Source organism: Ursus americanus, chromosome 20 (assembly GCF_024610735.1).
Source record: "Ursus americanus isolate L20-20 chromosome 20, mUrsAme1.1.p, whole genome shotgun sequence".
In the NCBI taxonomy this organism is placed as follows: Eukaryota; Metazoa; Chordata; class Mammalia; order Carnivora; family Ursidae; genus Ursus; species Ursus americanus.
Genome location: NC_142146.1, coordinates 12517159 through 12545150, shown reverse-complemented (window position 1 = coordinate 12545150; position 27992 = coordinate 12517159). Strand labels below are relative to the sequence as shown.

Here is a 27992-nt window from a genome sequence, read left to right as displayed (position 1 = left end):
AGGGCCTGGCAGCTGAGGAAGGGTCCCACACAGCAGCTCTGGGAGATGGACAGGGGGGCTCTGTGTGGAGCAGAAAACTGCTGTGTGCACATCAGCTGGACTGGGGCTTTGCAAGGAGGTGCCTCCAATCTCGAGGCTCCAAGGGAACTCCTGCAAGAGTCCCCTTTTCCTGACTCATTCATGACCAGCTGAATAGTAACTCTGTGATTAAGAGGGTGAGCTCTGGAGTCAGACCATACAGGCTTTGTCTCTGGTCCAGCAGCGATGACCTTGGGCAAGTAATTTAACCTCTCTGGACCTTAATTTCTCAACTTTAAAATAGGGATAAATATAGTATCTCACTTGTAAGGTTGCTATGAGGATTGGATGAGTTAATTTCTATAAAGTTTCGGGGACTACGCCTGCTTATTATCATACACGAGCTACCCTCCAGGCACTGTATGACGCGAACAGTCTTGCATGCAGAAACTACACAAGGTCCCTGTTATCATCTGACATGGGCCAGGCTCCCCCAGAGACAGACCCCGAGACAAAGATTTAAGCAAAAGCAGTGTTTTTTTTTGTTTTTTGCAAGCTAATCCAAAAACACAAGCAGGAAGCAGAGACGTGGGACACAGAGGGTGAGCAATGACCACTGTGAGTAATCAGGGCTCCATCCTGGTAAGGGACTCTGCGAGACAGGTAGACCACGCACTGCAGAGCTACCCCAGCCAGGGAGCCGGGGCTTTTATACCCCGGCTCCCGTCAGTCACCAGAGGCTGCTCCCGGAAGCAGATAACCGGCCTTCTCTGTTTGTCCAGGACTACAGGTCCTGCGGTCTGAGCAACTCCTCCTTCCCAACCTGGGTGGTTGGTCACACTACCTGGAGAGTGTTAGCGCCCCAGCATCTAGCCTGTCACATGTCACCCAGGGCAAGCCCACAGGTGCAGGTGCTGGCATTTAGAAACTACCGCGTATTATAATGGTCAGACCCAAGGGGGTGAGGTCAGGATATCCAGTCACATTTTAGATGTAAGAACAGTGACTCTCCAAGAGGCACAGTATCTGCTCAGGGTCATACAGCAGGAAGGGGTCTGGGAGCGGGGGGTTCAAGCCCAGGTCTGTCTGATGCCAGAGCCCATGTGACCACTAGCAGCACTCCTCTTTCCACAAAGCAGCCTTTGCGGACACAGACAGGAGGAGCTGGAAGTACCTCAGGAGACCAGCTAGCCCACTGACTGGAAACAAACATCCACCAGCTGACAGGTGGCATTCACGGTTCTGGGGGTGGGGCACTAGGTGTATGTTAGAAAATAAGGAGGTAGGGCCTACGCCCAAAAGTCAGGCAAGGCAGCCTCTGAAGCAGGCATCGCTCCTCAGCTCAGGCTGATTACTGCCATCTGGGAATGGATGCCCAATGCTACTAAACCAGCCAGTGTTTCAAAGGAAGCTGAATTTTTATGGGAAATCTCCAAAGTATTCCATGTTATCTAAGAATTTTCTAAAAACACATTGTGACCCAACCCTGTATGGACCAAATACAGTATATCAGCCCGTGGCTGCCTGAACCCTGTCCTGTGGTTCATCCACTCACCCCAGTTGGCTCATGTTGGTGTCTTTCCTCAACAGGCATCCCTACAGAAATGGTGGCTGGCTCAGTTGGCATTTAGTACACAAATCCGCCTATTTTGAGCTTTTTACTTTTTTTGGTCTTAATTTCTGGACACATTTCCACACATGTGTCTCCACAGCTGACATCCAATGCACAGGCCCGAGAACAGCCACACTATTTACGGTTTGTAAACGGCTAGCCAGTGCCTGCAGTCCCCCCTGTTAACCCTGTGCCCTGACTGCCCAATCCTTCCCTAGGGTCCCAGAAACTCCAGGGTTAACTTCTGGCAGAGCAGGGACCTCAGATGACCTTGAGGCTGGAGTTCTTTCTCATTCTTCAGTGCCCAAGAATCATCCCTTTATCCTCATGTGTCTCTCCCTCTCTCCACATGTACTTTCTTTTTTAAACTAGGTAACCATCTGGAATCCTTGTTGATTCAAGGATATGATGTTATCAACAGCGATGTGCTGATAAATGTTTAACAACTAGCTCTCAGAAGTAGTGGGGAGTCCTGACCTGCAGCACTTGCTGACTCCCATGGTGTAAATACGGCCCCCCCACCCCGCCAATTTCCAGCAACCAGCATGACTGAAGACCGAGCTGACAGGAGACGTGCAGTAGCTCCCTGTTACATAAGACTTACTATACAGATGCAAATAACCTAAAAAGTACAGGTAACAGTAAAATATAGTGAAATCATTAGGAATTAATGAGTTCTGAGTATTTTTTATCTTTCTTCTAATATAACTTATTATAGTATTAGTTGATATTATCTCATTTTTAATAATGCCTGTGTTTCTCAACCGGGTCACAAAATTCCTGAAAACTCTGGGAATCGGCTCTTATGAGCCCATATGAGCTGATTCCAGCACACCACTGGATGAATAAACACCGAGGCAGAAAAATAATAAAAACAGGTGCTTGGTGGTCAAAACACAAGGATTGGGGGGGGGGGAGTTGCCACCCATCCTCAGGAGGACAATTCTCGATGGATCCCAAATCCCACACTTCCACTGCTCTCCACCCTCGCCTTGTCCAGCCCCACGCACCTGCAGCAGGAAGTCGAAGAGCGCCAGGCGTGCCCATTCAGTGTGGTGGATGCCCAGGCAGGGGGCCTGGCTTGGCCAGCTGCAGCCATGAGCCAACAAGGCCTGGTACTGCAGCCAGCCCAAGGACAGAGAGTTCTGGTCATCGTCTGGGTCACCGAGGTGCTGCACGTCAGGCGCCCACCAGATGACGGGCCTGGTGCTACCATCCGTGTATCGGTAGGGCAGCAGGGAGCTCTGGAAGTTCCGGGCCACAGCAGGGAGGCTCCGGCGCAGCCCCAGCACACGGTCCACATGGAAGGACAGGACCTCAGACAGGTCCCCAGGCCTCTTGATCAGGCCGCAGAGCCCCTGGGAGCAGAGATGGCTGAGCCCAGAAGATATGTTCTGAAGATCACCCTCACTGGAGAAGCCAACCTGCAGCACTTGCCCATGGCCAGGGACCCTGGCTTTGGCCACCACCTCCCCCTGGGCCAACAGCTGGAGCATTTGCACATCATGCTCTGTGAGCCACGGGGGAACCTGCCCACCGGTCCTCAAGCTGCTCAACAGCTCAGGGGTCTCGGCACCACACCAGACAGATCTTTGCAGCTCCTCGACAGAGCCCGGCCACCGACGAGCCCCTGTAGCTGGGGTGGGATTCCCTGCTTGTCGCCTACCAGTCACGGCTCCATTCCTAGCTCCTGGCACATTCCTGCCTTCCACTGGGTGGGGCCGGAGGGTTAGTCCAGCAGCAGCTCTCCAAGCCTGTAAAGCGATCATGCCACGTCCTGTGACAGGGCCGACCAGGGTGCCGGTCTCATTCTGTGCCTCTCCGATGGGATCCTCATGCCAGGGGGGACCCAAGTCTTTGCCTCCTGGACCCCTGACCTCACCGTCCCTCAGGAGCACAAGACGTGAGGTAGTGAGTCTCAAATCTCCTAGAGAGGCCAAAGTAATGTCCCTCCTGACCCTCCCTGGATGCCTGCTGTCCTCTCCCAGGGACTTGCTGCTTCTGCCCACTGTCCCTCTGTGGCCTTGCCCCTCAGTACACACCGGGATGGGATTCCTAGGCAAGGCCCAGCCTCTCCAGAACCCTAGGTCTCTTGCCCGCTGCCTCCAGCTGGAGCTCAGACCCTGCCGGCTGTGGGGGCCAGGGGCTCCAGTGACCTCCTGGGGCTCCATGGGACCAGGGTCTGGGCCAGTAGCTGGATGCTGTGGGGGGAACCGGGTGACAGTCACCACAGACAGAGTCATCAAGAGGCAGAATGCCATCACCAACCGCCTCTTGCCACGCAGCTTTCTCCAGAGCCAAGACGCCTGAGGGATGGACAGAAAAAGACAGTTTGAGACCTGGGGAAATGTCAGACCCAATCCACAAAACAATAGGGACAGTGAATGAACATCTTGCGTATATGAAGAGGGAAGAGATGGCGGAGTACACCTCGCTGCCTTCAAGGGAGGAACGAGCAACCACAGCCAGCGGCGCTCCCGCTCGGAGCTCGCTTTGCCTCCCAGGGTAGCCTTCGCTGATGCCTGCAGTCGGACCCCGGCTTCTCGCCCTTGAATAAACCGCTATTATGACACCAGTCACCAAGCACCATAAGTTTCTCTTTCCACATCTGTCCCTCACTCCTGAGTGCTGGCCCCTGTCTTCATCTCCGTGTGAGACCTAGGGCCCACTCTGTAGATCTCCAACTGTCTCCCACAGACAGGCTTTTCCCTTGTCCAAGCACAGGCCTGCCCAGCTACGGACGACCTTGCCCAGCCTCTCTGTGGCCATGTGACTAAGTCTTTGCCCAGGCACGTTTGCCCAGCCCACTTGCTCATGTGGAAGCTGGGTGCCCCGGCCTTTCTTAGCACACATGTGGTAGCAGCAGCTCCACGTGTGTTGGCAAGAACACGCTTTGGGGCAGTGATTTCTAACATGTTGTTCCTTGGCCAGTAGCATCGGTATCACCTGAGAACCTGTCAGAAGAGCAAATTCTCCACCCCTCGTCCCCAGACTCTGAGGTGCCTACGCTGCCGGAACCAGCAGGTGGGTCTATGTCCCAGGGCCGTGCTGCCCCAACCCTGAACACCCTGCTTGAGGCAGGGTAGGGTGGGGGCCAGTATGCTGAACAGCAATGGGCAGCTCAGACGAGGACGGGGCTCTGACTTCCTCCCTCTTTAGTCAAGGCCCCCAGGGCCACGGGGCAGGGAGACAAAGCCTAGAAAAGATCTTCCCTGTAAATGTGGGATCTGAAAACTTGGATTTCATCTGGAATCTCTCTCCTGCTTGCTGGAGATGGGCCGGAACAATGGTTTTCAAATCTGCCCAGAGGGTTGCTTCATGGTCTACCGTGCGATAAAGGTTTAAGAGAGGACTTCGTGCTCTCTGTATCTCCCTACACACACCCACACACACGTATACACACACACATATGCATATGTACACACACACTTCCACCAAAATAGCTCTGTGTTCTTTCACTAGGTAGGTTTAGTCCATTTATGTTAGTTGATACGCTATACATGTTTAGTCTGTTTGTCATTAAATTTTATGGCATATTTTTTGTATTTATAATTTGGAATTCTTTCACTATGTTTTCAGTTACCTTTATTTTGTTTGTGGTATATACCTGATGCTTGTATGCCCTTAGTTGTCTAGCTCTTTAAACAGTCGCTCTGAACCCCTAGTAAGAACAATCATAAAATGAGCACCTGTCCTCTTCCCTGTCCCCTACCATTCCTGTGCTATTCAACATTATATTCAATATTAATCACTTGTATTCTCATTTTAATGTTTGCCTTTGTACAATTAAATATGCCTACATTTCTCCTATATTTGGCAGCTTTAAATGATATTCTTTGGTTCTCCACTATTATTAATCAATAGCATGTTTATTCTTTCTCCCACCTTTTCCTTATTCTCCTTCTAAATTTGTATATTTGTATCATTTTTATATTGTTAGAATATAAAACTTGTACAGTCTATCCCATCAGTCCAATACTTGTTCAGGTCTTAGCTCTTCAGGGAAGTACATTCTTTGAATACTCCTTTCCTTTTGCCCTAGTTTTTCATTATTTCTTGGTTGACTAAAGCCAAAAATCCTTTAATTTTCTCAAGAAGTGCCCATGGGAACAAAACTCTCTGAGTACCTGCATGTTCAAAACTATTTTTCTATACTATTCATACCTGAAGGAAGTTTGGCTAGAAAGAAAATTTTGGCACAGCTTCTTTCTCCGAACATCTTGTGGGTCCTACTCCACTGAATAGATGGGACCTTGTATCCTGCCTGGTTGCCATAAGAATTCTTTTTCTTTACATTTTTGCAGATTTATTGAAGTATAATTGACAAATAAAATTGTATATATTTAAAGTAGATAATGTGATCATTTGATCTGTGTATACATTATGAAATGCTCACCACAATCAAGTTATTTATTCAGCACACCCATCACTTCACCTAGTTACCTCTGTGTGTGTGTGTTGAGAATGCTTAAGGTCTACTCTCCGCAAATTTCAAGTGTACAATATGGTATCATTACTACAGTCACCTGCTGTACATTAGATCCTCTGAACTTATTCACCTAATAACTGAAAGTCTACATATTCTTTGACCAGCATCTCCCCATTCCCCTGCCCCCTCCCAGGCCCTGGCAACCACCATTCTACTCTCTGTTTCTATGAGTTCGACATTTTTTTTAGATTCCACATACAAGTGATAACCATATAGTACCATATAGTATTTGTCTGTCCGCTTTATTCCCTTTAGCATAATGCCCTCACAGTTCATTCCTTTCATCACAAATGCTAGGATTTCCTTCTCTTTTTTTCATGGCTGAATAATATTGTGAGATATATATATATATATACACACACACACACACACACACTTTCTTTATCCATTCATTTATCAGTGGACACTTAGGGTGTTTCCATATCCTGGCTATCTTGAATAATGCTGCAATGAGCATAGAAGTGCAGATAAGTCTTCAAGACACTGATTTCATTTCCTTCAGATAAATACCTACAAGTGGGATTGCTGAATCATCTTTTAGTTTTCTGAGGAACCTCCATCCTGATTTCTGTAGTGGCTGCACCAATTTACATTCCCACCAACAGTGCACGAGGGTTCCCTCTTCTCCACATCCTCGCCAACACTCGTTATCTCTTGTCTTTTTGACAAGAGCCACTCTGACAGCTGTGAGGTGATCTTTTGTTTTCTTTGAAGTCCAGTGATGTTAATAGAATATATCTCAGTGTTGACTTTCCCGGGTCAATTTTTCTGGGCAAAATATACCTTGTTAGGAAAGGTGGATTTAAATACTTCATTTCAGCAAGGTTTTCTTAGACTGAATATTAAATATGTTTTCCATCCCACTATTTTATTTATTTTTTCTTTAGGCTCTTGAATTACATATGTGTTGGATCTCCTTTGTCCTGTGTATATCTTTTATCTTCTTTCTAATCCTTTCTAACCATTTTCATTTCAGTTTGTTCATTTTTCTTATTTCTATATTCTATTTGGCTGATTGTGTTTTCCCCCAATATTCACTCATCCTTGTGTACTTTCTAATTTTTACCTATTAATTTCTACTTTTCCCTATTTCTTTCCAGCTTGTATTTCACTTCTTCCTGCTATCGTACCATTTTTTCTTGAGTTCTTGCATTTTTCTTTTGTAGTGTTTCTTCATAGAGTGTATTTTTTCATTAAGCTTCAAAAATTCAGAGTGAAGCGATTGCTCAAAATTTTCACCTATTTCAGAGTGACTGACCTTAATCTGTTCATCAACTTCGCTGCTCACTGTTCCCTTTTTTCCTTACAGTGTCTCTGTATGGAGGCTGAACTCCTTTTATGAGTTAGACAAGTCAATTGGAAGAGGTGCTTATAGAGGGGCCTGAGGTGAATATGAACTCGTGACCAGGCTGCTTCCTGCAAATCTGGCTTGTGAGTAGGTTCTTCGTGTATCCTCTCCTCTGCCTCAAAAAAAGGAAAAAGGAGTTTGCATTTTGTCTTCCACTCTCTTTGTTGCTTTCAGATGGTTTCCTGGAGACGGTGGCAAGAATGCAGAGTTGATGTGGCCATGTTCATAGTAACAGCCTTAGTGGCACATTTTTAAGAAGTAAAGAACATGTCTTAACAGAATGCAGTGACTAGGCCAGGCCACAGAACAACCAACTTTTTCCAACTTCTGTGGTCTGGAGCCACAGCACCCAAACAGCTCTGGGAAGTCTAAGAGTTTCCTCCCTCTGTACATTTTCATAAGATCTATTCACTAGCTTTGTGGGAATTGAGTGCAGCCTCCAGGTATGCTGGCCACTTAACACCCCCAAGAGACCACCCTTCAAGAGTGTCATGGAGCCGCAAGAGAGGTGGCCTACCTATCACAGTGGGATTTCTAGGAGTCATAGAGAGGGGAAGGGATCACTAGGTCAACCAGACGTTCTCATACTTCATATGGTTTCTCACCATCTCCCCCACCTCTAAACATGCCCCTCCTTCTGTTTCCAATCTGCTGAAAGGTAGCACCATCCACCCAGATACCCAAGCCAGAAATCTGGGCCTGATCTCCATTCCACCCTTCCCTCTGCCCCATACATCCAAGTCTTGCAAATTTTTCCTCCTATACATCTCTGGAATCAGTTCATTTCTCATTGGCCACTCTGTGTCTACCTGGGCTTGAGGCACCCCCTTCTTTACTAGGACATCTATTTGGTCTCTCCCTCTACTCCTGCTCCTCTACAATCCACTCTCCACACACTCGGTTATATCCCTCAAAGCCTCTTTGGAGAAAGTCTAAATGCCTGAAGTGCTTCAGCCATGCTGAACTGCTTTTAATTCCTGGACAGTGCCAGATCCTCTCTATCTCCACTTCACACATGCTGTTCCCTCTGCCTGGAAATCCCTCTCTCCCCAGTCTCATTCTTTGGGTCCTCTTGGGAAGCCTTCCACAGAGGTGCCTCAGTGGGCTGGATGCCCTAGCTATGAGCTCCATAACACGCTGCTTCACCCTGAGCACACCCTTTTACTCTTCACTGCATTTGATCATTTAAAGTCTGTTGATCCACACAGGTGGAACACTGGCTCACTTGCTGTTGTGTCTTGGGACTATCACGGTGCCTGCCACACAGGAAGCTCCATATGAAACAAGCCCTCAGGTAAGAGGGGTTTTCAGAGAGGGACAAACACCACTCCCTGGCCTAGGGCACTGCAAATCTGCTGGCGAGAAGGGCTCCAGTTCTGGGGTTCTTCCCTGTTTGGGGCTCCAGGAGTTTTCTCTCTGTAGAAGATGCTTTTGGTGCCCCATGTTGTGGTCCTCTTGGCCTCCAGTGGATTCCAGCCGTCCCCACAGTGGACAATCCCTTTGCACACTGCCAGCTTCCCACCTCAAGAGCCTGATTCACTCTCTACTTTCTTCCCTGCTCTGCAGGGAGGCACAGGGGAAGTTAATACCTTTGGTGACAACCCTCAGCCCAAAGGGGACAAAAGCCAGTGGATAAATGCTCAGTCACCATCCTTCAGAGAGACAATTCTCAGAGGCATGGAAATGAACCTCTTTTCTATAAAATAGATGATTCTTGTCACCCCGTAAGATGTCTTTACCTGATAATCCTTCTGAAGTGAGATTCTAAATTTTGTTCTGCTTAGATATATTTTTAATTTGGCATTTATTACTATTGAAAAGACACACACACATATAATACATGCATTTATAAGCACAGTGAAAAACCCAAATATGTTAAGAAAATCAAACAAAATGTGAACATCTTTTCCCCTCCCCAGAGGGAGCCACAGTCAACAATTTGGATATACATCTTCTCAGGCCTGTTTCTTTTCTTTGCATTAAGACATGCACATCTGTCATGATGTATTAATTGCCTGTGACTGCCGTAATAAATATCCACAGACCTGATGGCTTAAAACAGCAGAAATGTATTCCCTATCAGTTTCACTGAGCAAAATCAAGGTACCAGCTCCCTGCGGAGGCTCTAGGGGAGAATATTCCAGCTCTGGTGGCTGCTGGCATTCCTTGGCTTGAGGCTCCATCACTCCAATCTGTGCTCACTGCGCCTTTTTTTTTTTTTTAACTGTTTAGGGTAGGGAATTTTATGATTTTTAAATTTATTTTTTAAGGTTTTATTTATTTATTTGAGAGAGAGACAGGGCACAAGTGGTGGGAGGGGCAGAGGAGAAGCAGATGCCCCACTAAGCAGGGAGCCCGATGTGGGGATCCAACCCAGGACCTTGGGATCATGACCTGGGCCGAAGGCAGATGCTTAACCGACTGAGCCACCCAGGCGCCCCAAGGCCTCCTCCTTTTCTGTGTGCATCAGAACTCTCCTTGCCTCCCTCTTACAAGGACACATGTGACAGCATTTAGGGCTCACTTGGATAATGCAGGATAAGCTCCCCATCTCAAGATCCTTAACTTAGATATGCAAAGACCATTTTTTCCAAATAAGGTAACATTCACAGGTTCCAGGGATTAGATATGGATGTCTTTTGGGGGATTATTTTTTCATCTACTATACATGGTAATTACTTTCAGCATAAAAGAGAGGGCCATTCCACAACCTGCTTGTTGAATATAATAAGATGTCCTGAAGCTTCTTCCGTATCTGTCTACATAGAGTTATTTAATTGCTGCTTAAGAGTTCACAGTGGGAATATTCCATAATTTCTTCAACATTCCTCTACAGGGAGAATATTTCAATTCCCAATTTTTATTATAGCAAACAGTGCTGCACTGAACACACAGCACACGCAGCTCTGGGGAAAACTGTGAGGATTTCTATACAGGAGACATCGAGAGATGAAGTCGTTGGGTCCCACTCCTTACTGATACTAACATTTCATCAGATATCAGTTATTATCTCACTTAATCCTTACGCATATGAGGGAAATGGGAATGATTTCATTTCTATTTTACAGCTGAGAAAACTGGAAGGTCCAGAGTGCTAACATTTGCCCAGGGTCCCACAGCTGGCAAGAATACCAATATTTTGAATTAAAGCTAAAAGGAGAAATGGCCATAGAAAAAGAAATCTGTTTTTTTTTTCCTTCTAAAAAGAGAAATATGTTTTCATGTTGGATTCATAATCTGTATTCTCAAAATTCGGATACCACTAGGGAAAAATAAATCATCTTTTTAAAAATGTTTGAAGAAAACAGACTGTTTTGATCCTCTTCTCAACCTCACTTGGCTTCAGACAACCTGGAGAAAGTTGGCAATTGTGCAGTTGTGCAGAAAGGTTCAAAACGGCCATGAGCAGATGTCCCCCCAGGGCCACCCAAGTAAAGCTTTGAGAAAAGAAAAGCAGCTTTGATCAAACTGAGAAAACATCCTCCGAAGAGAAATATTCAGCTGAATAACAAAGAGGACATTAGAGAGGGGGAAAGGGGAACGATGCATGATATACTAGAAAGTTTGCTGGTGGGACCTGACAGACTCCATGGCCACACACTTGCCAGCTGAACCCGCCCCCAATCGCCCCATCCAACACACACACACACACACACACACTCTCTCTCTCTCTCTCTCTCTCTCTCTCTCTTTTCTGCCCTGCAATGATGCTGGCAGGCAGCAAAGAAGAGCGGTGTGACCTTCACTGCCTATTTCTACAGCTGCTCCATTTCTCCTGCCCTCCTCTAACCCCCACCACCCACCCTTCTTCCCCTTAATTCCTCAGAGAAGATGCCTTCTGGCCTGCCAGTCACATCCACCCACAGCTGCAGAGGAAGAGGACCGAAAAGGGGGGCAGCTAGAAAAAAGGGGATTTGGGGAAAACACAGCTGAGTTCTAGATGAGCTTCTGCCCTTTTGAGCTGTGTGACAATGGGCAAGTTACACAACCTCTCTGGCCCATTTCCTCAGTCATAAAATGGGGGAGAATGAGATAATTCCTCCCTCCAAGGATTGCCACGAGAAGTAAATGAGTCAAAATATGTAAAGGGGCCACCACATGGTTTGGTACATTTAAATGAGTAGTGGGATCCATGTTTCTGCCTCCTCTTTCTGAACTCCCTTTACCTTTCTGGGATCTGAAAAATACCCACCCCTTTTTTTGCATTTGGCATATTGTAATGTCAGAGTAAAAAATGGGATATTTGGGAGCACAGCTCAAGGTAGAGGCAGAATGATAAACTCTTTCATCATAAAACTACAAGTGTAAGCTAAGAGGAGGCCACCTGGCAGTGGGAAAGGTCTTGTCCTACAGAGGTTCCATCCAAAGATATCGAGGATGGAACAGGAAGGAATTGCGCAGCTTAGAAGCATGTTGGAAGGTGAAGAGAGAGAGGGTAAGACCCAGAAAGGAAATATGTGGAGGGACTGAAGGAAAAGACTGAGATTTTGACAAGATTGGGGTTTGTTTTCCCTAGCAACTGTGGGAAGGAAAGCCAAGAGAGTTGAAAAGAGCCCAGCCCACTGAGAACCTGGGGACCTGTGCTGGGCTGGGGACAGGAGCCACCACCAAACTCCCTATCATTGCCCCCATAGAGTGTGGGAGACCGCTCTTCAACATGAAGTGAAGGACAGTGTCATTGGTGGTAGTACTTGTTGACTAGTCTTCCTTCTTCCTCACCTTGCCATGGTTTCACTGAAGCTAGAGGATACCTCCCCACCCACACTGTCTTTGACCTTGGCCACTTGACTTACTTTTGCCAATGGAATGCTAGTGAACATCACATATGCCACATCCTACTAGAGGCTTTGAATGTGCTTGTATGGTGTGACCTGCCTCCTTGCAAACTTGTCCTCCACCACGAGGAGCGTATGCCCCAGGTGAGGCGCCTGGAAGGGACCTGAATCCAATCCCCAGCCTGCAACCAAACCAGCCACCCCCACTGGGCCCGGCCCACACATCGACACAGGTGTACACTGTAAGCCATTGAGACTGGGAGGTTGTTTATCACGTGGCATTATCACAGCAGAGCTTAACTAATACAGATCCTTTGGTGGCTTCTGTTGGGCTCAGTGTGTGCCCTTGGTCAGATAACAGTAAGGCAGTTTAGTAATGAAACATAGTGCCCTTCCCTTGACTAAATAAGGGCCTAGTGCTGTCACTACAGATGGGCTCAGGCTATGATGATGGAGATAATAATAGTGTACACTGATCACAAACATATCCCATGAACAAGTTACTTTCATAAGATGGGCAGAGGCATCGAGGGAGACTTCTGTTAAATGGAAACCAGAGAGGTCTTTTGAGAACGACTTTTTTGAAGAACTCCAACACAAATCTGGCGGCCTTTGCACCAGGAAAATTTCAGAAACAAGGACACTTGGAGGAAAGGACTCGATTACAGTTTGTATTGTAACAGCCAGCAGGAGACTCTTTTTTCATTTCTAAAGGGTCACAGGGAAAGGAATGCTCGTCTACTTTGGGAAAATCTAGTCAGGATTGACTTTTGGGCCCTAGCTCTCCCTTCCCCAGACCACTTCCCAGAATGCCCTGCTCTGGACCCTGACATCCCCTGTGCTTAACAGCTATGATTCCCACTGGCTGCTGCATAGGAACCAAGCGGCAGAGACAGAAGCAAAGCCATCTTTTCTCAACAACCAGGTGTCAGAAAAAGATGACAAAACCCTGGACCTCCACTCAACTGCCATGGATGATGGGATAACATGCTGGGCAGGGGAGGTGGAGAGAAGACAGAGGTCACAGGTTCCTCTCCCTATCAAAACAGATAAAATTACAAAGCATTTGTAAATTGTTTCTTGGTGGGAGTTTTCTCTGTAGGAGAATGGGCAGAGGGAAGCCATCTGGGGTGTGTGTGTGTGTGTGTGTGTGTGTGTGTGTGTAATTGTGTAATAAAACTCATGTTTGGGCTTGGTTCTGAAGTCATCATTAAAGGTATCAGAGGCCCTTCCATTCTGTCCCCCAAACTCTGCTCTCTTTTAAACTAAACAATTCCACTGGCTGATCACAGATTCATCACTACTCAGACTCTGATTGAGACTGGCACAGATTTTGAACTTGGAGTTTCTGTTCCATTTTTTAAAGATCAGTTAAAAAATTTTCATAACAAAACCATGACTAGAGTGAAAGGGAATACATAAGCATATTTTCAGAGGGCTGGGTTAAAACCACATGTCAGTCCTCTGAGTAACACTGCATGCTAGACCTGGTCAAACTCTGCTTTCTTTGGCTGAACCCTGAGTCAGGTTCCAGGCAGGGGAAATTGATCTGACATATGCTGGTGGGCAAAGGCGACAGGCACAGCCCATTAGAACTTCCAGGCATGCAGTGCCCCTCTCCCAGTAAGATCTGTTGGATCCTGGGAGGCTGGAATTGTCTGTTCCACTGTGGGCAGAATCCCAGGCTGCCTGTCTTCTAACCCACCACCTAGCCAGGCCCCCTTGCTCAGCTTCATTGGAGAGCTGAGATTTTTCCTTCCACATCAGCAACTTCAAGACAAGAAGGACTTTTGCTGCTGTAATTTCTAGCCCAGACAATTTCCAGGAAAAAGAAAAACATGCACACACAATAGCTAACGATAACTAACACTTACTCAGTGTTCACCATGTACCTGGGACTGTTTGAAGAAATTTACTTCTCTTAACTCATTTATCTATATGCCAGTCTTATAAGATAGCTATTAGTATTATTACTAAATTTTACAGGTAAGGGAAACGAGGCATAGAGAATGCTAGCAAGGGAAGCACCAAGACATGAACCCAGACAGTCTGGCTCCAGAGTCAGTGACCTAATCGCTGTGGCACCCTTGGAAGGGGCTGCCACCCAAAGCCCCTGCTCCAGCCCTGATTGCAAAAGACTGCTCTTGGGTCTCAGGGATAGGCCCTGCCTTCAAAGAAGGCTTACCTCTTTGGGACTGGTCAGTTCATCTGGAAAATGAAGGTTGCGTGAGATCGAGGGTAGGTGGCAGCCTTTTTGCAATGGGGAAAATTGAGGGAAAATAAAAACATTTTCGGGCTACATTTATTTTTCTTTCAAAAGGAAAATAACTGTTTTCTCTCATGTTCTACTTCATTAAATAAAAGAATAACAATGAAAGAATGCTGCCACTTGGCCCACTCAAATCTGGGCATACTTGAGAGGTAACTTGAGAAGCAATTTCTTATGATCTGTTATCCTCAAATTAGGTCTAGGGCCTGATCTCAAAACCAGACAGGTGCTATGCCTCCTGCTCCTTCCAGAACCAGATGGTACCCAAGTTCCTTTCAGCTCAAGCATTCTTAAGAGGGAAGCCAGGAATATACTTGCAGTGAGCAAAGCATAAGGTATAAACTTGTTGAATCACAATGTTGTACACCTGAAACTAATGTGACATTGTGTGTCAACTATACTTCAAGTAAAAAAATAAAAGACTCCAGCCAGGAAATTGAACATACCTGACTTAAGAGATGGATACAGTAGATCCCTTTTAAAAATAGCCACTTACCAAGCCCATGCCATGTGCTGGCCAGGCAGTCTCAAAACCCCACAAGGTATGTACTACTATGACAATTTCTACAATTACAGAAACTGTACAGAATTGTATAGAGGGACTTAGAGAAGTACCTTACTCAAGATCACAGAGCTGGTCAGTGGCAGGCAGGATTTGACATTGTTCCCAAAGCCCATGTACTTTCTCACTCTATCACAGAATGTTGAAGGAAGCCTTGGGAGACAGAGGTGTGTTTAGGGAGGGGCGAAAGATGGCAAAGGAATCCGGGATTTTGCTGCCCCTTTCAACAACTTCCTATGGCTTCACATGGTCTTTACTTGCTGCAATTCGGTGGGTGGTATGTCCAAGAAGCCAGTTTAGTCTTGTAAATGGTGGTCTACACATTGGGTTCTTAAGGATGGAGAAAAGTCCTTCTTGAAAATGAAAATCTCTTTTCATTTGCCCCCCACCCCTCCTTAACCTGCCCAAGTAAATGCTCTCCTTGGCACATTTGAAGGAGAGTAGTCTATAAGTATTGACCTTGGGGGATATATGGCAGAAATGAGGACTGAAGGTTCATGGCCGGGGGTCATTTGAAGTTCTCCTGAGGCTCAGATTTGACTCTCATTTATCCCAAGCAAATGATTCCATGAATGTCTGGCCAGATTCTGCTGCTTAGTTTCCATAGCATAACTTCAGGGATGTGGTTGAACAAATGGCAATAGCTTGTGCTTGGGATGGGAATGAAGACCAAAGAAGTCTTAAAAAGTGATGGTTCTCAGTCTAGGAAAAGAACTGAAAAAGGGAGAAGAGCTCCAGAAAATACAAGTTTTAAAAACAATAAAGAGAAGAATGTTAAATCTACAGACAGCAGACATTTCTCCTCAGTGAAGACATGCTAAGTCCTAAAAGCTGTCTTGGCAAGTCCAAGAAAAAAGGCCCCCATCACTCATTCTTCTACCCTCAAACACCTCAAGCCTGCCAAAACTTCTTCCAGCCATGAGGCGGGCAGGAAAACAACAGATTCGGAATCCAGGCTCCCAGGTCAGGTAAATGCCACCAAAGCAACGGCCACTTAGTAGATCCTCAAAAATGCATGAATGAATGAATGAATGAATTGCATGTATTCAAAAGAGTAACTAACACAGTGATGGGAGTCAATTTACACTAGGAGGGAAAATTACCTTCTTTGGACCAGTAGTCTCAAAATCTTTTGATGACATTCCCTTATTAGTAAAAATTTTGAGCACATCCCTCTAATACTTATAGATCATCTTTCCCAATATTTACAAGTTATTGTAAATGATTATGTTCATTATAAAGCATGAACAAGAAATGAAAAGTCAGAAAAGGACTGGGTAAAACAAATGCAAGCAGAGGTTCTAGGGGTGACTGGGTGGCTCAGTCTGTTAAACGTCTGCCTTCAGCTCAGGTCATGATCCTGGAGTCCCAGGATCGAGCCCCACATCTGGCTGCCCGCCCAACAGGGAGTCTGCTTCTCCCTCTGACCCTCCCCCCTCTTGTGCTCTCTCTCTCTGTCTCAAATAAATAAAACTTAAAACAAGAGTTCTAATATTTTTTATACTGTAACCCAGTGGACTGTCTAGTGTACCTCTGAGGCCAGTGAGTCCTGCTTTGGAGACCTTTAACCTAGAAACAGTCTGCTTCTTGATACACAAAATGACTCTGGCAGGGAATAATCTGAGTTTGACTGTGCTCATCTGTTATTTTTAAAAATGCATTGTGGGTAGCACAATGTGCTGAAGAGGATTTGAAGGGGACAGGAGACTGAATAACATAAATATTTTCTTGTGTAAATTAGGAGAATCATCAATATTGAGGTCAACAATCTAGAGACTCTTCTCAGAAACAAATGAATCAAATAGAGTCCAGGTACATTTGAATGAGAAAATCAGAGTCTAACGAACACCTATAGTCCCCAAATGTTCAGAAACAAAAATCAGAACAAAGGTCAGGAAACAAGAAATGGGGAATTGTTGAGCTTGACTATTAAGAACAAAAGAACTGAAGAATGCAGCTCTGCTCTGAGCCAGTGTTTATCTAACTCAGCACTGACTAATAAGAATATAATGCTAACCACATGCGAAATTTTAAATTTTCTAGTAGCCACATTTTAAAAAGAGGGAAAAGCTAGATGAAATGGACTTTAACAGTATTTTTTTATTTAGCCAAATATAGTCACAATACATCATTTCAACACGTCATTAATATAAAAAGTACTGAGATACTTTACATTTTTTGTAATAAGTCTTTGAAATCCAATGTGTATTTCACACATACAGCACATCACTGCTCAGACCAGCCACGTTTCAGTATGTGGCTGGTGGCTACTATCCTGAATGGCTCGGATCTAAACTGAGGCATAGATTCTTGGAACCTCAGGAGTCCACAGTGTTTGAGAAATGCTGTACGAAAGGATAAATGGCACCAGATCACTTAGATGAATACAACTGTAAGTACAAACACAAAGGCAAGCATAGCAATGATAGTACAGTGCAGCTCCAACTTACAGGAAGGTTAGATTCTAATAGAGCAAATGAGGCAAAAAATAAGTCTTGATCAAAATTACCCTTGAAAGTCCCTTAAGAAGGAAACTAACACACATCAGTTTTTCCTCCAACCTTAGAACAGATGTTGTCTTTTGTGTCGAGTTGGAAAATTCTTCTAGCACACTTAGCCTCTGAAACTATCAGTCTTGAGAAACACATCAGACCATCTAACAAGGGATTTGGGGAGAGGAAGGTTTGAACACAGACCTACCTAGCTCCATTAACATTTAGAAGGAGATTAGCAATAATTAACACCAGACTTCTAATCAGCGAAGTTTCTAGTAGTAAAAAGAATCCAAAAGGGAAAGGAGGGTGTGTGTAATGAGAGAAAAGGTCAGGGAGCTGCATCAAGTGCAGCAGGAAACGCAATTCAGGTGGGAAAGAAGGTGGGTGAGGGGAGAGGAAGCAGGCCTGATCCCTGGGCCTGTAGGGTAAGGGAAGAAGTGAGTCAAGGATCCAGTGAGCAGAAAGTCTCCCTAGCTCTCAGAAATTCTTTCTCCAAAGCGAGTTTGATGGCCCTCTCTTCATCACACAAAAATTTTAAAGTACATGTATTGTTGCCCCAGAGGTGTCCAATGCCAGTGCTCTAATTATATCCCCAGAAGCTCACCTGCCCCCACCTTCACCCCTACCTTCCTCACCTCCTCTAATTCCTCACTGAGGCTTTTGGCAAAATTAGGTATTCCTGGAAGTAGCAGCTCTAGCCCCCCACCTTGAATCTCAGTTCTTCATTTTTGAAAGGGATCAAGTCAATCAACATTTCCCCAGCTGCGATTCTGTGTTCACGAATAAATAAGCAAGCACTGCATCCCTGTCCGCATACTTGCTAAGGGCTCTCTGCGCCCTCTGAGCACAGAACAATATTTCATAACATCTGGCTCCTTTTCCTCTGTTCTGGCCTCCTGCCCTGGTCTGGCTGGGCCAAACCCATTTCAGGCGGGATGTGACCACATGCTGTTTGGATTAAGTTGCATTGAGTGTTAGAAGGAATGATCCCTTATTCCGGACTATGTATCACCAAGTTCCACCAAGAAAAGAAGCTGGAAAGGTTCTGCTTCTCTCCTGTGTCATGAAGTGCAACTGCTTTCTGCATATGACTCAGGGCAGGCTTTCTGGACTAGTCCCACAATGTCAGCGATCTAGTTAGAGTTCTGCCAAGGTGAAGATCTGGTGCTGGGTGTTCCCAAATCTGGAATGACGTATCTAGTGCACAGGGGAGGGGCAGGGGTGAAAAGGGAGAACAAGAGCCAAGGAGAGAATTCACCCAGGCAGGGAAATGTGAACTAAACTCGTTTGCCTCCTGGGATAGGCATCCAATGAGTACCTCTAGGGGTGCACTGTGGTGCTGTGGGGGTCCAAAAGAATGAAAATCTCCCTGTCTTCAAGAAAACGTAAAAAAAGAAAATGTAAAAAAGGCAAAACTAGGAAGTAGAAGAAAATAGTCTTCACTGTCCTCTATGCCCCATCTTGCCCCCCGCTGTATAACTGAAACTAAATTGTCCATAACCCCAGCTACTTGTTGGACGATGATATGGTTAATCTCATGGGAGGAGCAGCATAAAACAACAAAGAAGGAAGAGCAGAATTTACAAAGTATTAATGTGCTTTCCTATTTGCACTCCCGAGACCCTGAGCTGAAGCTTATCCACCTACTTGGGAGTGTTACAGATGAATGTTACAAAAGAGACGCAGTGGGTTAGACCGATGGTCACTTTCTGACATGCAAAACAGAATTATGGAAATTCATGAACTTGTATGCATAGCTGCTGTCTTGAGAGAGTTCCCAGACTCCTTCCTCTCTCTCTCTCTCTTTAGCATCAAGGGCCAAGCCTGGAGAATCTAGGTGATTTGGCCTAGTTTGATACCCCTGGTTTATGCGAGCTCTAAGTTCCTCCCACTTCTGAGATTCTGCAGCTCCCTGTATTTCCACAGACCCAAAAAGAAACTTATCGAAGAGCCGTAAACCTAACTCTGGATGTGGTAGAACACAGCAGTTATTTGTTAATTAATTAATAGCTACTGATTTGCCTTGTTTCACTAGATGGGAGTGGAGAAGCATTTGAAGGTCACATTGGTCTCACTCAACCCTTAGGAGCACACAGCCCTAGACTGACCTCACGTGACTAGGTTAGCTGATGACGGCCAGTAACTCAGGTCCTCAAAGCAGAGGCTGAATGACTCCTGCGGTAAACTGATTAATGGCCTCCGAAGATATCCAGGACCTAATCCCTCAAAGTGTGAAATCTATGTGGAAAGGGGACTTTGTGGATGTGATTAAGTCAAGGATCCTGAGATTATGCTGGATCACTTGGTGGGCCCTAAATATAACAGGAAGTGTCTTTATAAGAGGGAGACAGAGGGAGATCTCACTACAGAAGAGGAGAAGGTGAACTGATGAGGGAAGCAGATTGGAGCAATGCTATTTGAAGTTAGAGGAAGGGGCCACAAGCCAAAAAAGCAGTGGCTACTAGAAGCTGGAAAAGGGTTCTCCCCTAGAGCCTCCAGAAGGAAGCAGCCCTGCTCGCACCTTGACTTTAGCACAGTGAGACTGACTTCAGACTTCTTTTTTTTTTTTAAGATTTTATTTATTTATTTGACAGAGAGAGACAGCCAGCGAGAGAGGGAACACAAGCAGGGGGAGTGGGAGAGGAAGAAGCAGGCTCATAGCGGAGGAGCCTGATGAGGGGCTCGATCCCATAACGCCGGGATCACGCCCTGAGCCGAAGGCAGATGCTTAACTGCTGTGCCACCCAGGCGCCCCTGACTTCAGACTTCTGACCAGAACCGTAAGAGAACAAATTGGTGTTTTAAACCAGCAAGTTTGCGGTAAGTTGTGACAGCAGCAAGAGGAAACTAGTACAACCCTACCCTGGCTGCTGCAGAGATCGGCCGCATGGCCTCCTTTTAGATGTCTTCCCACTGCAGAAGTCCTTGGGCAGCAAGGGTTCTAAGAAGGCCATGTCCAGCACGTCCACCTTGGGAATCTGAGTGTGTGTGTCAGGGGTGGGGGGGGCAGTCAGTGGAGGCAGCCTGGAAGACTCAAAGGATCACCTCCTCCCCTGAACCCTACCCCCGCTGGAACAGTAGGGAGGCAGCCTTGGGGCTGACAGCTGGTCTAGTCAGGGGCTCCTGAGCACCTTCACCCTGGAGTTGGCAGGCTGTGGAGGGCACTGGCCCATGGAGGAGCACCAGCGCTCAGCAGCTCAGTCCAGAATGCAGAACGCATGTTGGCAGGGTGGCACAGTGGTTTGAAAATGCAACAACAGGCACATTGCCTCCAAAACTGGCCTCACTCCTAGGAAAATGAACCAAGCTCAAGAAGTGGGAACAGCTCTATTAAAATGAGAGGGGGAAAGATACAGATGTAGTGAAGAGAAGGGCCATATGCACTCCAATGTTCATTGCAGCATTGTCCGCAATAGCTAAACTGTGGAAGGAGCCAAGATGCCCTTCAACAGATGACTGGATTAAGAAGATGTGGTCCGTATATACAATGGAATATTACTCAGCCATCAGAAAGAACGATTACCCAACATTTGCAGCAATGTGGATGGGACTGGAGGAGATTATGCTAAGTAAAATAAGTCAAGCAGAGAAAGACAATTATCATATGGTTTCACTCATTTGTGGAACATAAGGAATAGCAGGGAGATTGGTAGGAGAAGTAAGGGAAGAATGACGGTGGGGGGTAAACAGAAGGGGGAATGAACCATGAGAGACTATGGACTCTGGGAAACAAACTGAGGGTTTCAGAGGGGTGGGGGGTGGAGGATTGGGCTAGCCCAGTGATGGGTATTAAGGAGGGCACGTATTGCATGGAGCACTGGGTGTCATACACAAACAATGAATCATGGAACACTACATCAAAAACGAAGGATGTACTGTGTAGTGACTAACATAACATAATAAAAAATTAAAAAAAACAATGAGGGGGGAGTTCAGTCAGATTGTCACCTTGTGGGTTGAAACCCATTAGCAGTGTCTGGGTCACTATCAGATTTTTTTTTTTAAGTAAAGGAAAGGAATAAAAGAGAAAAGAGAAGAGAGAAAGAAAACAGAGTTACTGTACCTCATAGGGGTAAGTATGATTTCATGAAATCTTTGAGTTACATGCACATACATATATTGAGTCACAATACAAAATGTATTGCTAAGCACATCAGTAAAAGAACGTTTGAAAGCCAGTGGGTTAAGTGACATAGTTGTGGCAGTCAGGACCTGATAAGAAACCAGAGGTTTTTCCCTGACTGTGCATCCTAAGAAAGCTGACAGAAGAGTCCTCTCCCCACAGATCTGGGCATCATCAATGGCCACAGAGACCAAATCAGTGCCAGCCATGGCCAGATTGCTGGTATCAGGTAACTCGCACCAGCAAACCCCAGGTTAGCACAAAGGTCATGGGGGAGAAGGTAGAGAACCAGTAGGGAGGAAGAGCCATTAGTAGAAGGGCCACCCTATTGGGCCATGCCCATCACATCAGCCCTCAGGCCCAGCTGGGGGAGATATCCAGGGCAGGCGTCCTAGCTCTTCACTTGTTTCTACAATGGTAGAAATAATGGCACCTTCCTCCTAGGATTGATGCAAGTGTTTAATGAGTTAATGTGCATAAAACTCTAAAGAAGTTGCAGGGATATAGCAACTCTTCAAAAGATGGTAGCTGCTGGGGCACCTGGGTGGCTCAGTCGGTTAAGTGTCTGCCTTTGGCTCAGGTCATGATCCCAGGATCCCGGGATTCAGCCCTGCATCAGGCTTCTTGCTGAGTGGGGAGTCTGTTTCTCCCTCTCCCTCTGCCTCTCCCCCGGGCTTTCGCTCTCTCTCCCTCTCTCTCACTCTCTCCCAAATAAATAGATAATAAAATCTTAAAAAAAAATGCTTGTAGCTGCCATTATTGTTATCCTGTGAAGAGTGAACTACAACAAAGGACAAACTGGGCTGAGGAGCTGTCTGTAGGCCCAACCCCTAGATGCCGTGCACCAGCCATTACCCCTTTCAGGAGGACTGGTTCTGAGCATGCCTGCCCTGCTGCCCCGCCCCTCCCCACCCCCACTCCGACCTCTTCTCCTTCAGCCTCCTCTTGTGCTGAGGTTGAGGTCCTCAGGAGAGCGTGCAGCTGGTCCTTCATCCCACCAACTCTTGGGCAGGGACCCCTTAAGTTTTGAGTTCCTCCAGATACTCCTACAGAATTTTGCTTACAGCTGGCATCCTCCCATACAGATGAACCACCAGGAGATGACCAGAACCACTTAAAGGACTGCGGAAGTGGTCAATAACAGCACCGCAGTTCAGCACAGAGGCTCTGGGGTCAGACTACCTGGGTTCAAATCCCAGCAATACCATCTACTTGCTGTATATGACCCTGGGCAAGTTACTTACCTTCTTTGCTTCTCACCAAATCCTGACTCCCACAGCTATGTTATTTAATCACTGGCCTTCAAACTTTCTCTTTACCAATATGCACAGGAATGCATTTGACATTGTGATGCATGTGTGTGTGTGTGTGTGTGTGTGTAACTGGAGTTAAAGCTTCATGAAATGATACCCTTAACAGATGGAATGACTCATGTTTTCTCTCTCCCTTCTCTTTCCTTCTCTTCCTTTCCCCTCTCTTAAAATAATCCGGTAGTGACCTAGTAATATGGAATGTGCCTCAATTTCCTCACCTGTAAATTGGGGGAAATAGACACACCTACGTATAGTGGGGTGCTCTTTGTGCCCCACCCATATCTCCTCCCACAAGCTGCTTTGGCTCTAGGCCTTCAGTCTGGCTTTGATGCTGGAGTATGCCTGCTGAGAAGTTAATACCCTCAGATCAACCCTTGACCCCTGACAGACAGGAGCTGGTGGGTACAGGTTGCATCTGCTTTACCCCTCAGGTAGGTCAACTCTGAGGCGTGTTCTGCATAGTCCCCCTGAAGTCCCCAGCAGGAATGAGCTCCAGCCCGCAGTGGAAAAGCTGCTCCTTCATGCACCCTGCGTCAGCTGCCTTCCTGGGCTCACTTTCTATTCCACCAACTCCACCCCAGCCCCTCCCACTGCTGTCTTATAGTGACATCTTCCAAAAAAATTACTCACACTGGAATCCTTGTCTCAGGGTCTGCTTTTGGGAAAAGCCAACCTAAGACACAGCCTTATAAGGCAGTTAGGCCAATTAAATGAGACAAATGTCAAATGTTTACAAAGATTCCAGTCTCCTAGTAGATGCTCAATAAATGTCAGCTAGGAGGAGACTTCCCTAGGCAGTGTCCCGTGAGGCTCAGCTGGAGAGGGAAGAGTCTGCACAGTCAGAAAAGCTTGAGGGAGGTATTTTTTGGAAAAGAATGTGTTGTTTTTCAATCTGAAGATCACACACAAAACTACCTTCCTGTGATTCTCCCAAGGGGAGTTGCAGGTGTCACCCAAGGTATGGGTCTCCGAGGGTGGAGGGTGGGCAGGAAGGAAAATTTCTGTGCCTCCTGCCCCAGGCAAGGAACCCCAGCTCATGGAGTTGCCCATCACAGGGGCCCTCAGCCCTGCCCCACAGGGGACAGGATTCTAGCCCAAGTTCCCACCTCAGCTCCAACTCACTGCTCAGCAAACAAAGGGAGCGTGGAACGTGTGGTTCTCCGCAGGGTCCCAGCACATGTAGCCATCGTGTTTCCGCTCCAGGGACAGAGTGACCTCTCTGTCATCAGCAAGACAAACCATCTCTCAGGGTTTGCGCACCTCCTCCAGGGAGGCCACAAGTCCTCAAGCTCAGTATGGATGGCCACAGCCCACAGGCATAGGCTAAGTAAGGGACTGAGCACCCCACATCCAATGGCCCCTGAGAGCCCCATGCAGCTCTGACTACAGAACCAGCCTCCAAGACAAACCTGCTCACCAGAACCCTTCTCTAGTCCGCAAGCTGTTTGACAAGCTTCGTCTCTGGGCCAGAGAGAGGCAGCAGCTTGCCAGGCTTGCCTACCATCACTAGCCCATTAGTAACACAAGGCCTCAGAGTCAGGCTGCCTGGATGTTGAGTCCAGCTCCACTGTGTCTTTGCTGTGTGAACTTGGGCCTCAATTTCCTCATCTGTACAATGGCAATAAGAAGAGTACCTCCTTCATAAGGTGGAGTATTCATTGCCTCATTTAGCAGATATTCCTGGGCCAAGCACTCACCCCTCCAGACAGAAGAGATACACCAGGAACAAAACAGACAAAAGGCACTACCCTTGTGATGGTGACATTCTGGTGGGAAAAGAATGTGACTTGTCATTCATAAAAATAAGAACACTCCACTAAGTACTGCAAGAGTTATATGAGCTGTCGTAGGTAAAGCATTCAAAACGGAGCCTGACATATAGTTACGTTCAATGAGCATCAGTATGCCTACTATTTTTCTAGCAACACCCGTGGGATTACCTCCATGGTAGGACTCCTGGAATCTGCTTTGAGAATGCATGCCCTTTAGGTGGGCATGTGAACCCTCTTCCTGCTCTTGAGATGGGAGGGAGTTAAACATATGTCCTTTCTCTCTCCCTCCCTGCTTGCTGGTTGCGCTGCTGCCGTCTCTACATTGATTATACGTTGGGGCTTTTGCAGCCCTTCTGGCCCCAGGAGCCCTCTCTATATCCATAACTGAATTACCATTTTGTTCCAGCTCACAAGAGCACCAGTGTGGGAACGCCGCAGGCCAGATGGAATTTTGGAGACCCTGTCATTTGTTGGAAATTTTCTCTGCCTGCCCTTGTATTAACAGCCATATATTTTGCTCTCAGGCCCAGGAGTGGGGCTGGGGTGGGAAAGGAGTAGAGACTGCTGCTTAAAAAATACAACAAGTTTTTCTCTGGGCCATTTCATTCCAGCCTTCCAGAGTACTCTACTCCCTGGCTGCTCAGAGAACAAGATACAACCCCAGAGAAGACCCGGGGTTGGGGGGAGAGCCGGTCTTCCAGACACACTTCTCTCCTCTTCTGACCAAGCCCATGACAACAGGGGAAACTGAGCCAATTAAGACATTGAGGGAAGATTCCCCCTCAGTCTTGCCTGAAATCCACGTCAGTTATAGCAGGTTGCATGGACTTCTTTAGGATAAGGCCTAGAGGAGAGTTTGTAAACTGGAAGCATGGGCCAAATCTGGCCTACAGATGTGTATGCTTGCCCTGAAATATTTTTAATAAATTCAAGGCAATGTTTAAAAACCAGGATATTTCACATAAAAAATCCAGATTTCTGGCTTCCTGTAAAAAAAGGAAGTTCTACCCATAGCTTGGGCCCATGTTCTCACATGGCTGGAGTAGAGTATGGCTCTCTCTTAACAACATGCTCTCTCCAGTTCATCACAGGCCCCACCACTCCCTATTGTCTCCCAGCGCTGAGGAGGAAAGACATTTGCCTTTGGGATCTCACTAGCATGACTGTTTTTCATAGAAGATAAACATTTCTTTGACCATGCCTCAATAAAACTTGAGAAAACAAAACACAGATTCGTTCCCCCCCCCCCCCGCCACTATATCCAGCTTATTCCACTCGCTATGCCAGCAGCCCAGGTTCCATCAACACTTCAGTTTATACTTTTTGATCCAGAGCTGTACCATCCAATATAAGCGCCACCATCCACATGTGACTATTTACATTTAAATTAATTGCAATTTGAAATTTCCATTCCTGATCCACTAGCCACATCTCAAGTACTCAGTAGCCTCCTGTGAGTAGTGGCTGCCATGATGGACAGCACGAAATAGAGTATTTTCATAATCTTGGAAAGTTATATTGGACAGCTCTAGAAAGATTTAAATATAAGATCTGGGAGGCTACCAACCAATTCAAACACCTGTTGAGCATGTCCTCTGCATCTACACTGGGCCCTGTGGGGAAGCTGCTGTCTTCCAGGGGTTCACAAAAAGGCAGAAACCTGTAGACAAAGACAAGAGACAATGGGAGGTGCCCAATATTGCCACAAGGACCCTCTCAAGAGTCCAAGGACATGAGCAGGTCTCTGTTTTCATGATACAAAGAAAATGCTCTGCTTGTCTATCACACTGTGCTCTTGACCCAGTTCCAGAGATGCTGCTTTAGGTATCTGGGGCTCAGCCCCACAGTTTTGAGGCTCCTCAAGCAAAATACACAAAGAAAGTCAAGTTGGGCTTAAGAGCTCTCCCTCCCATCAGCACTGGCCTCCCCATCCGCCCACACCCTGCTCCAACACACCCCACCACCTCTCCCTCCTGCCCCCATGCACCACTCCCCAAGGCTGTCCTCTTCCCAGAGCTTCCCAAATCCACAGCCAGCCCACTTCCAGGGCTCCCTGCTCCAGCTCCTTGCCCTTCCCGCTCCTATATCTGAACAGGATACACCTGGGACCCAGATCCTCAGGACAACACTCTACACAACGAACTGATTTCCAAGGATATTTACTGTTTTAAAAAAGATTGTATTTATTTATTTGTTTGTTTCTTTTTTGTTTGTTTATTTATTTGGGTAGGGGTAGGAGCAGAGGGAGAGGGACAAGTAGACTTTGCACTGAGCACGGAGCCTGACGCGGGACTCCATCTCACCTGAGATCATGACCTGAGCCAAAATTAAGAGTTGGACACTTGACCAATGGAGCCACCCAGGTGCCCCCAAGGATATTTACTTTTAACAGAAGATTTCCAAAGACTAGATATCAAAATGAAAGGGCTACATCTAAGTTGTGAAAATTTTCAGGCTGATTGGAAAGAGGATCACATTTGTGGTTGGAGGGCCCACCTTGAAGTCCTTCATATTTTTAACTGTGTGCCCTGGCCATGACTCAGCATCAGTGATCTCTAAATTACTGTATTACTGATCTCTAAAACCGGTTCAATGACACCAGCCTTAACAGTTGAAGGATTAAGGATTCAATGAGATAATAGATAAGAAAGCCACAAAGCCCAATGCAAATACATGTTGTTATTAGTATTAAGGGGAAATTATATTCTGACACCCAGCACAGTTCCTACCACACACTAGAAGTTTGTTGAAAACTATTTTTTAAATGATCCTGGAGTAGAGGCTGAGGAAAGACCCGTTAGCAAAGGGGGCTTTTGGCATGCTCTCAAGATCAGATCACACAGGGACGCCTAGGTGGCTCAGTCAGTTAAGCAGCCAGCCGCCTTCAGCTCAGGTCATGATCCCAGGGTCCTGGGATCAAGTTTCACATCAGGCTTCTTACTCAGCAAGAAGCCTGCTTCTCCCTCTGCCTGCTGCTCCACCTGCTTGTGCTCTCCCTCTCTCTGACAAATAAATAAATAAAATCTTAAAAAAAAAAAAAAGATCAGGTTACACAGATGAACACCTACACAGAAGCAGAGGTCCTGGATCTTTTTAGTACCAAAGACTATTCCAGCCACCTGGTGAAGCCATGGATCCTTCTCAGGATGCTTTTTAAAAATGTATAGAAGACATGGGTTCCAAAGACAATTAATTACGTTGAATACATTGCATTGT

At 46.4% G+C, this 27992-nt stretch overlaps 1 protein-coding gene across 1 annotated transcript in view; it reads right to left on the bottom strand.

Annotated features, from left to right (window-relative positions):
• The window catches only part of GASK1A (golgi associated kinase 1A), a 77662-nt gene that overhangs the window by 14948 nt on the left and 34722 nt on the right, over positions 1 to 27992 (bottom strand). The window contains exon 2 of the mRNA XM_087870131.1: positions 2641 to 3936. Coding sequence (XP_087726257.1) covers positions 2641 to 3936 — 1296 coding nt within the window. The remainder of the gene's footprint in view (positions 1 to 2640; positions 3937 to 27992) is intronic.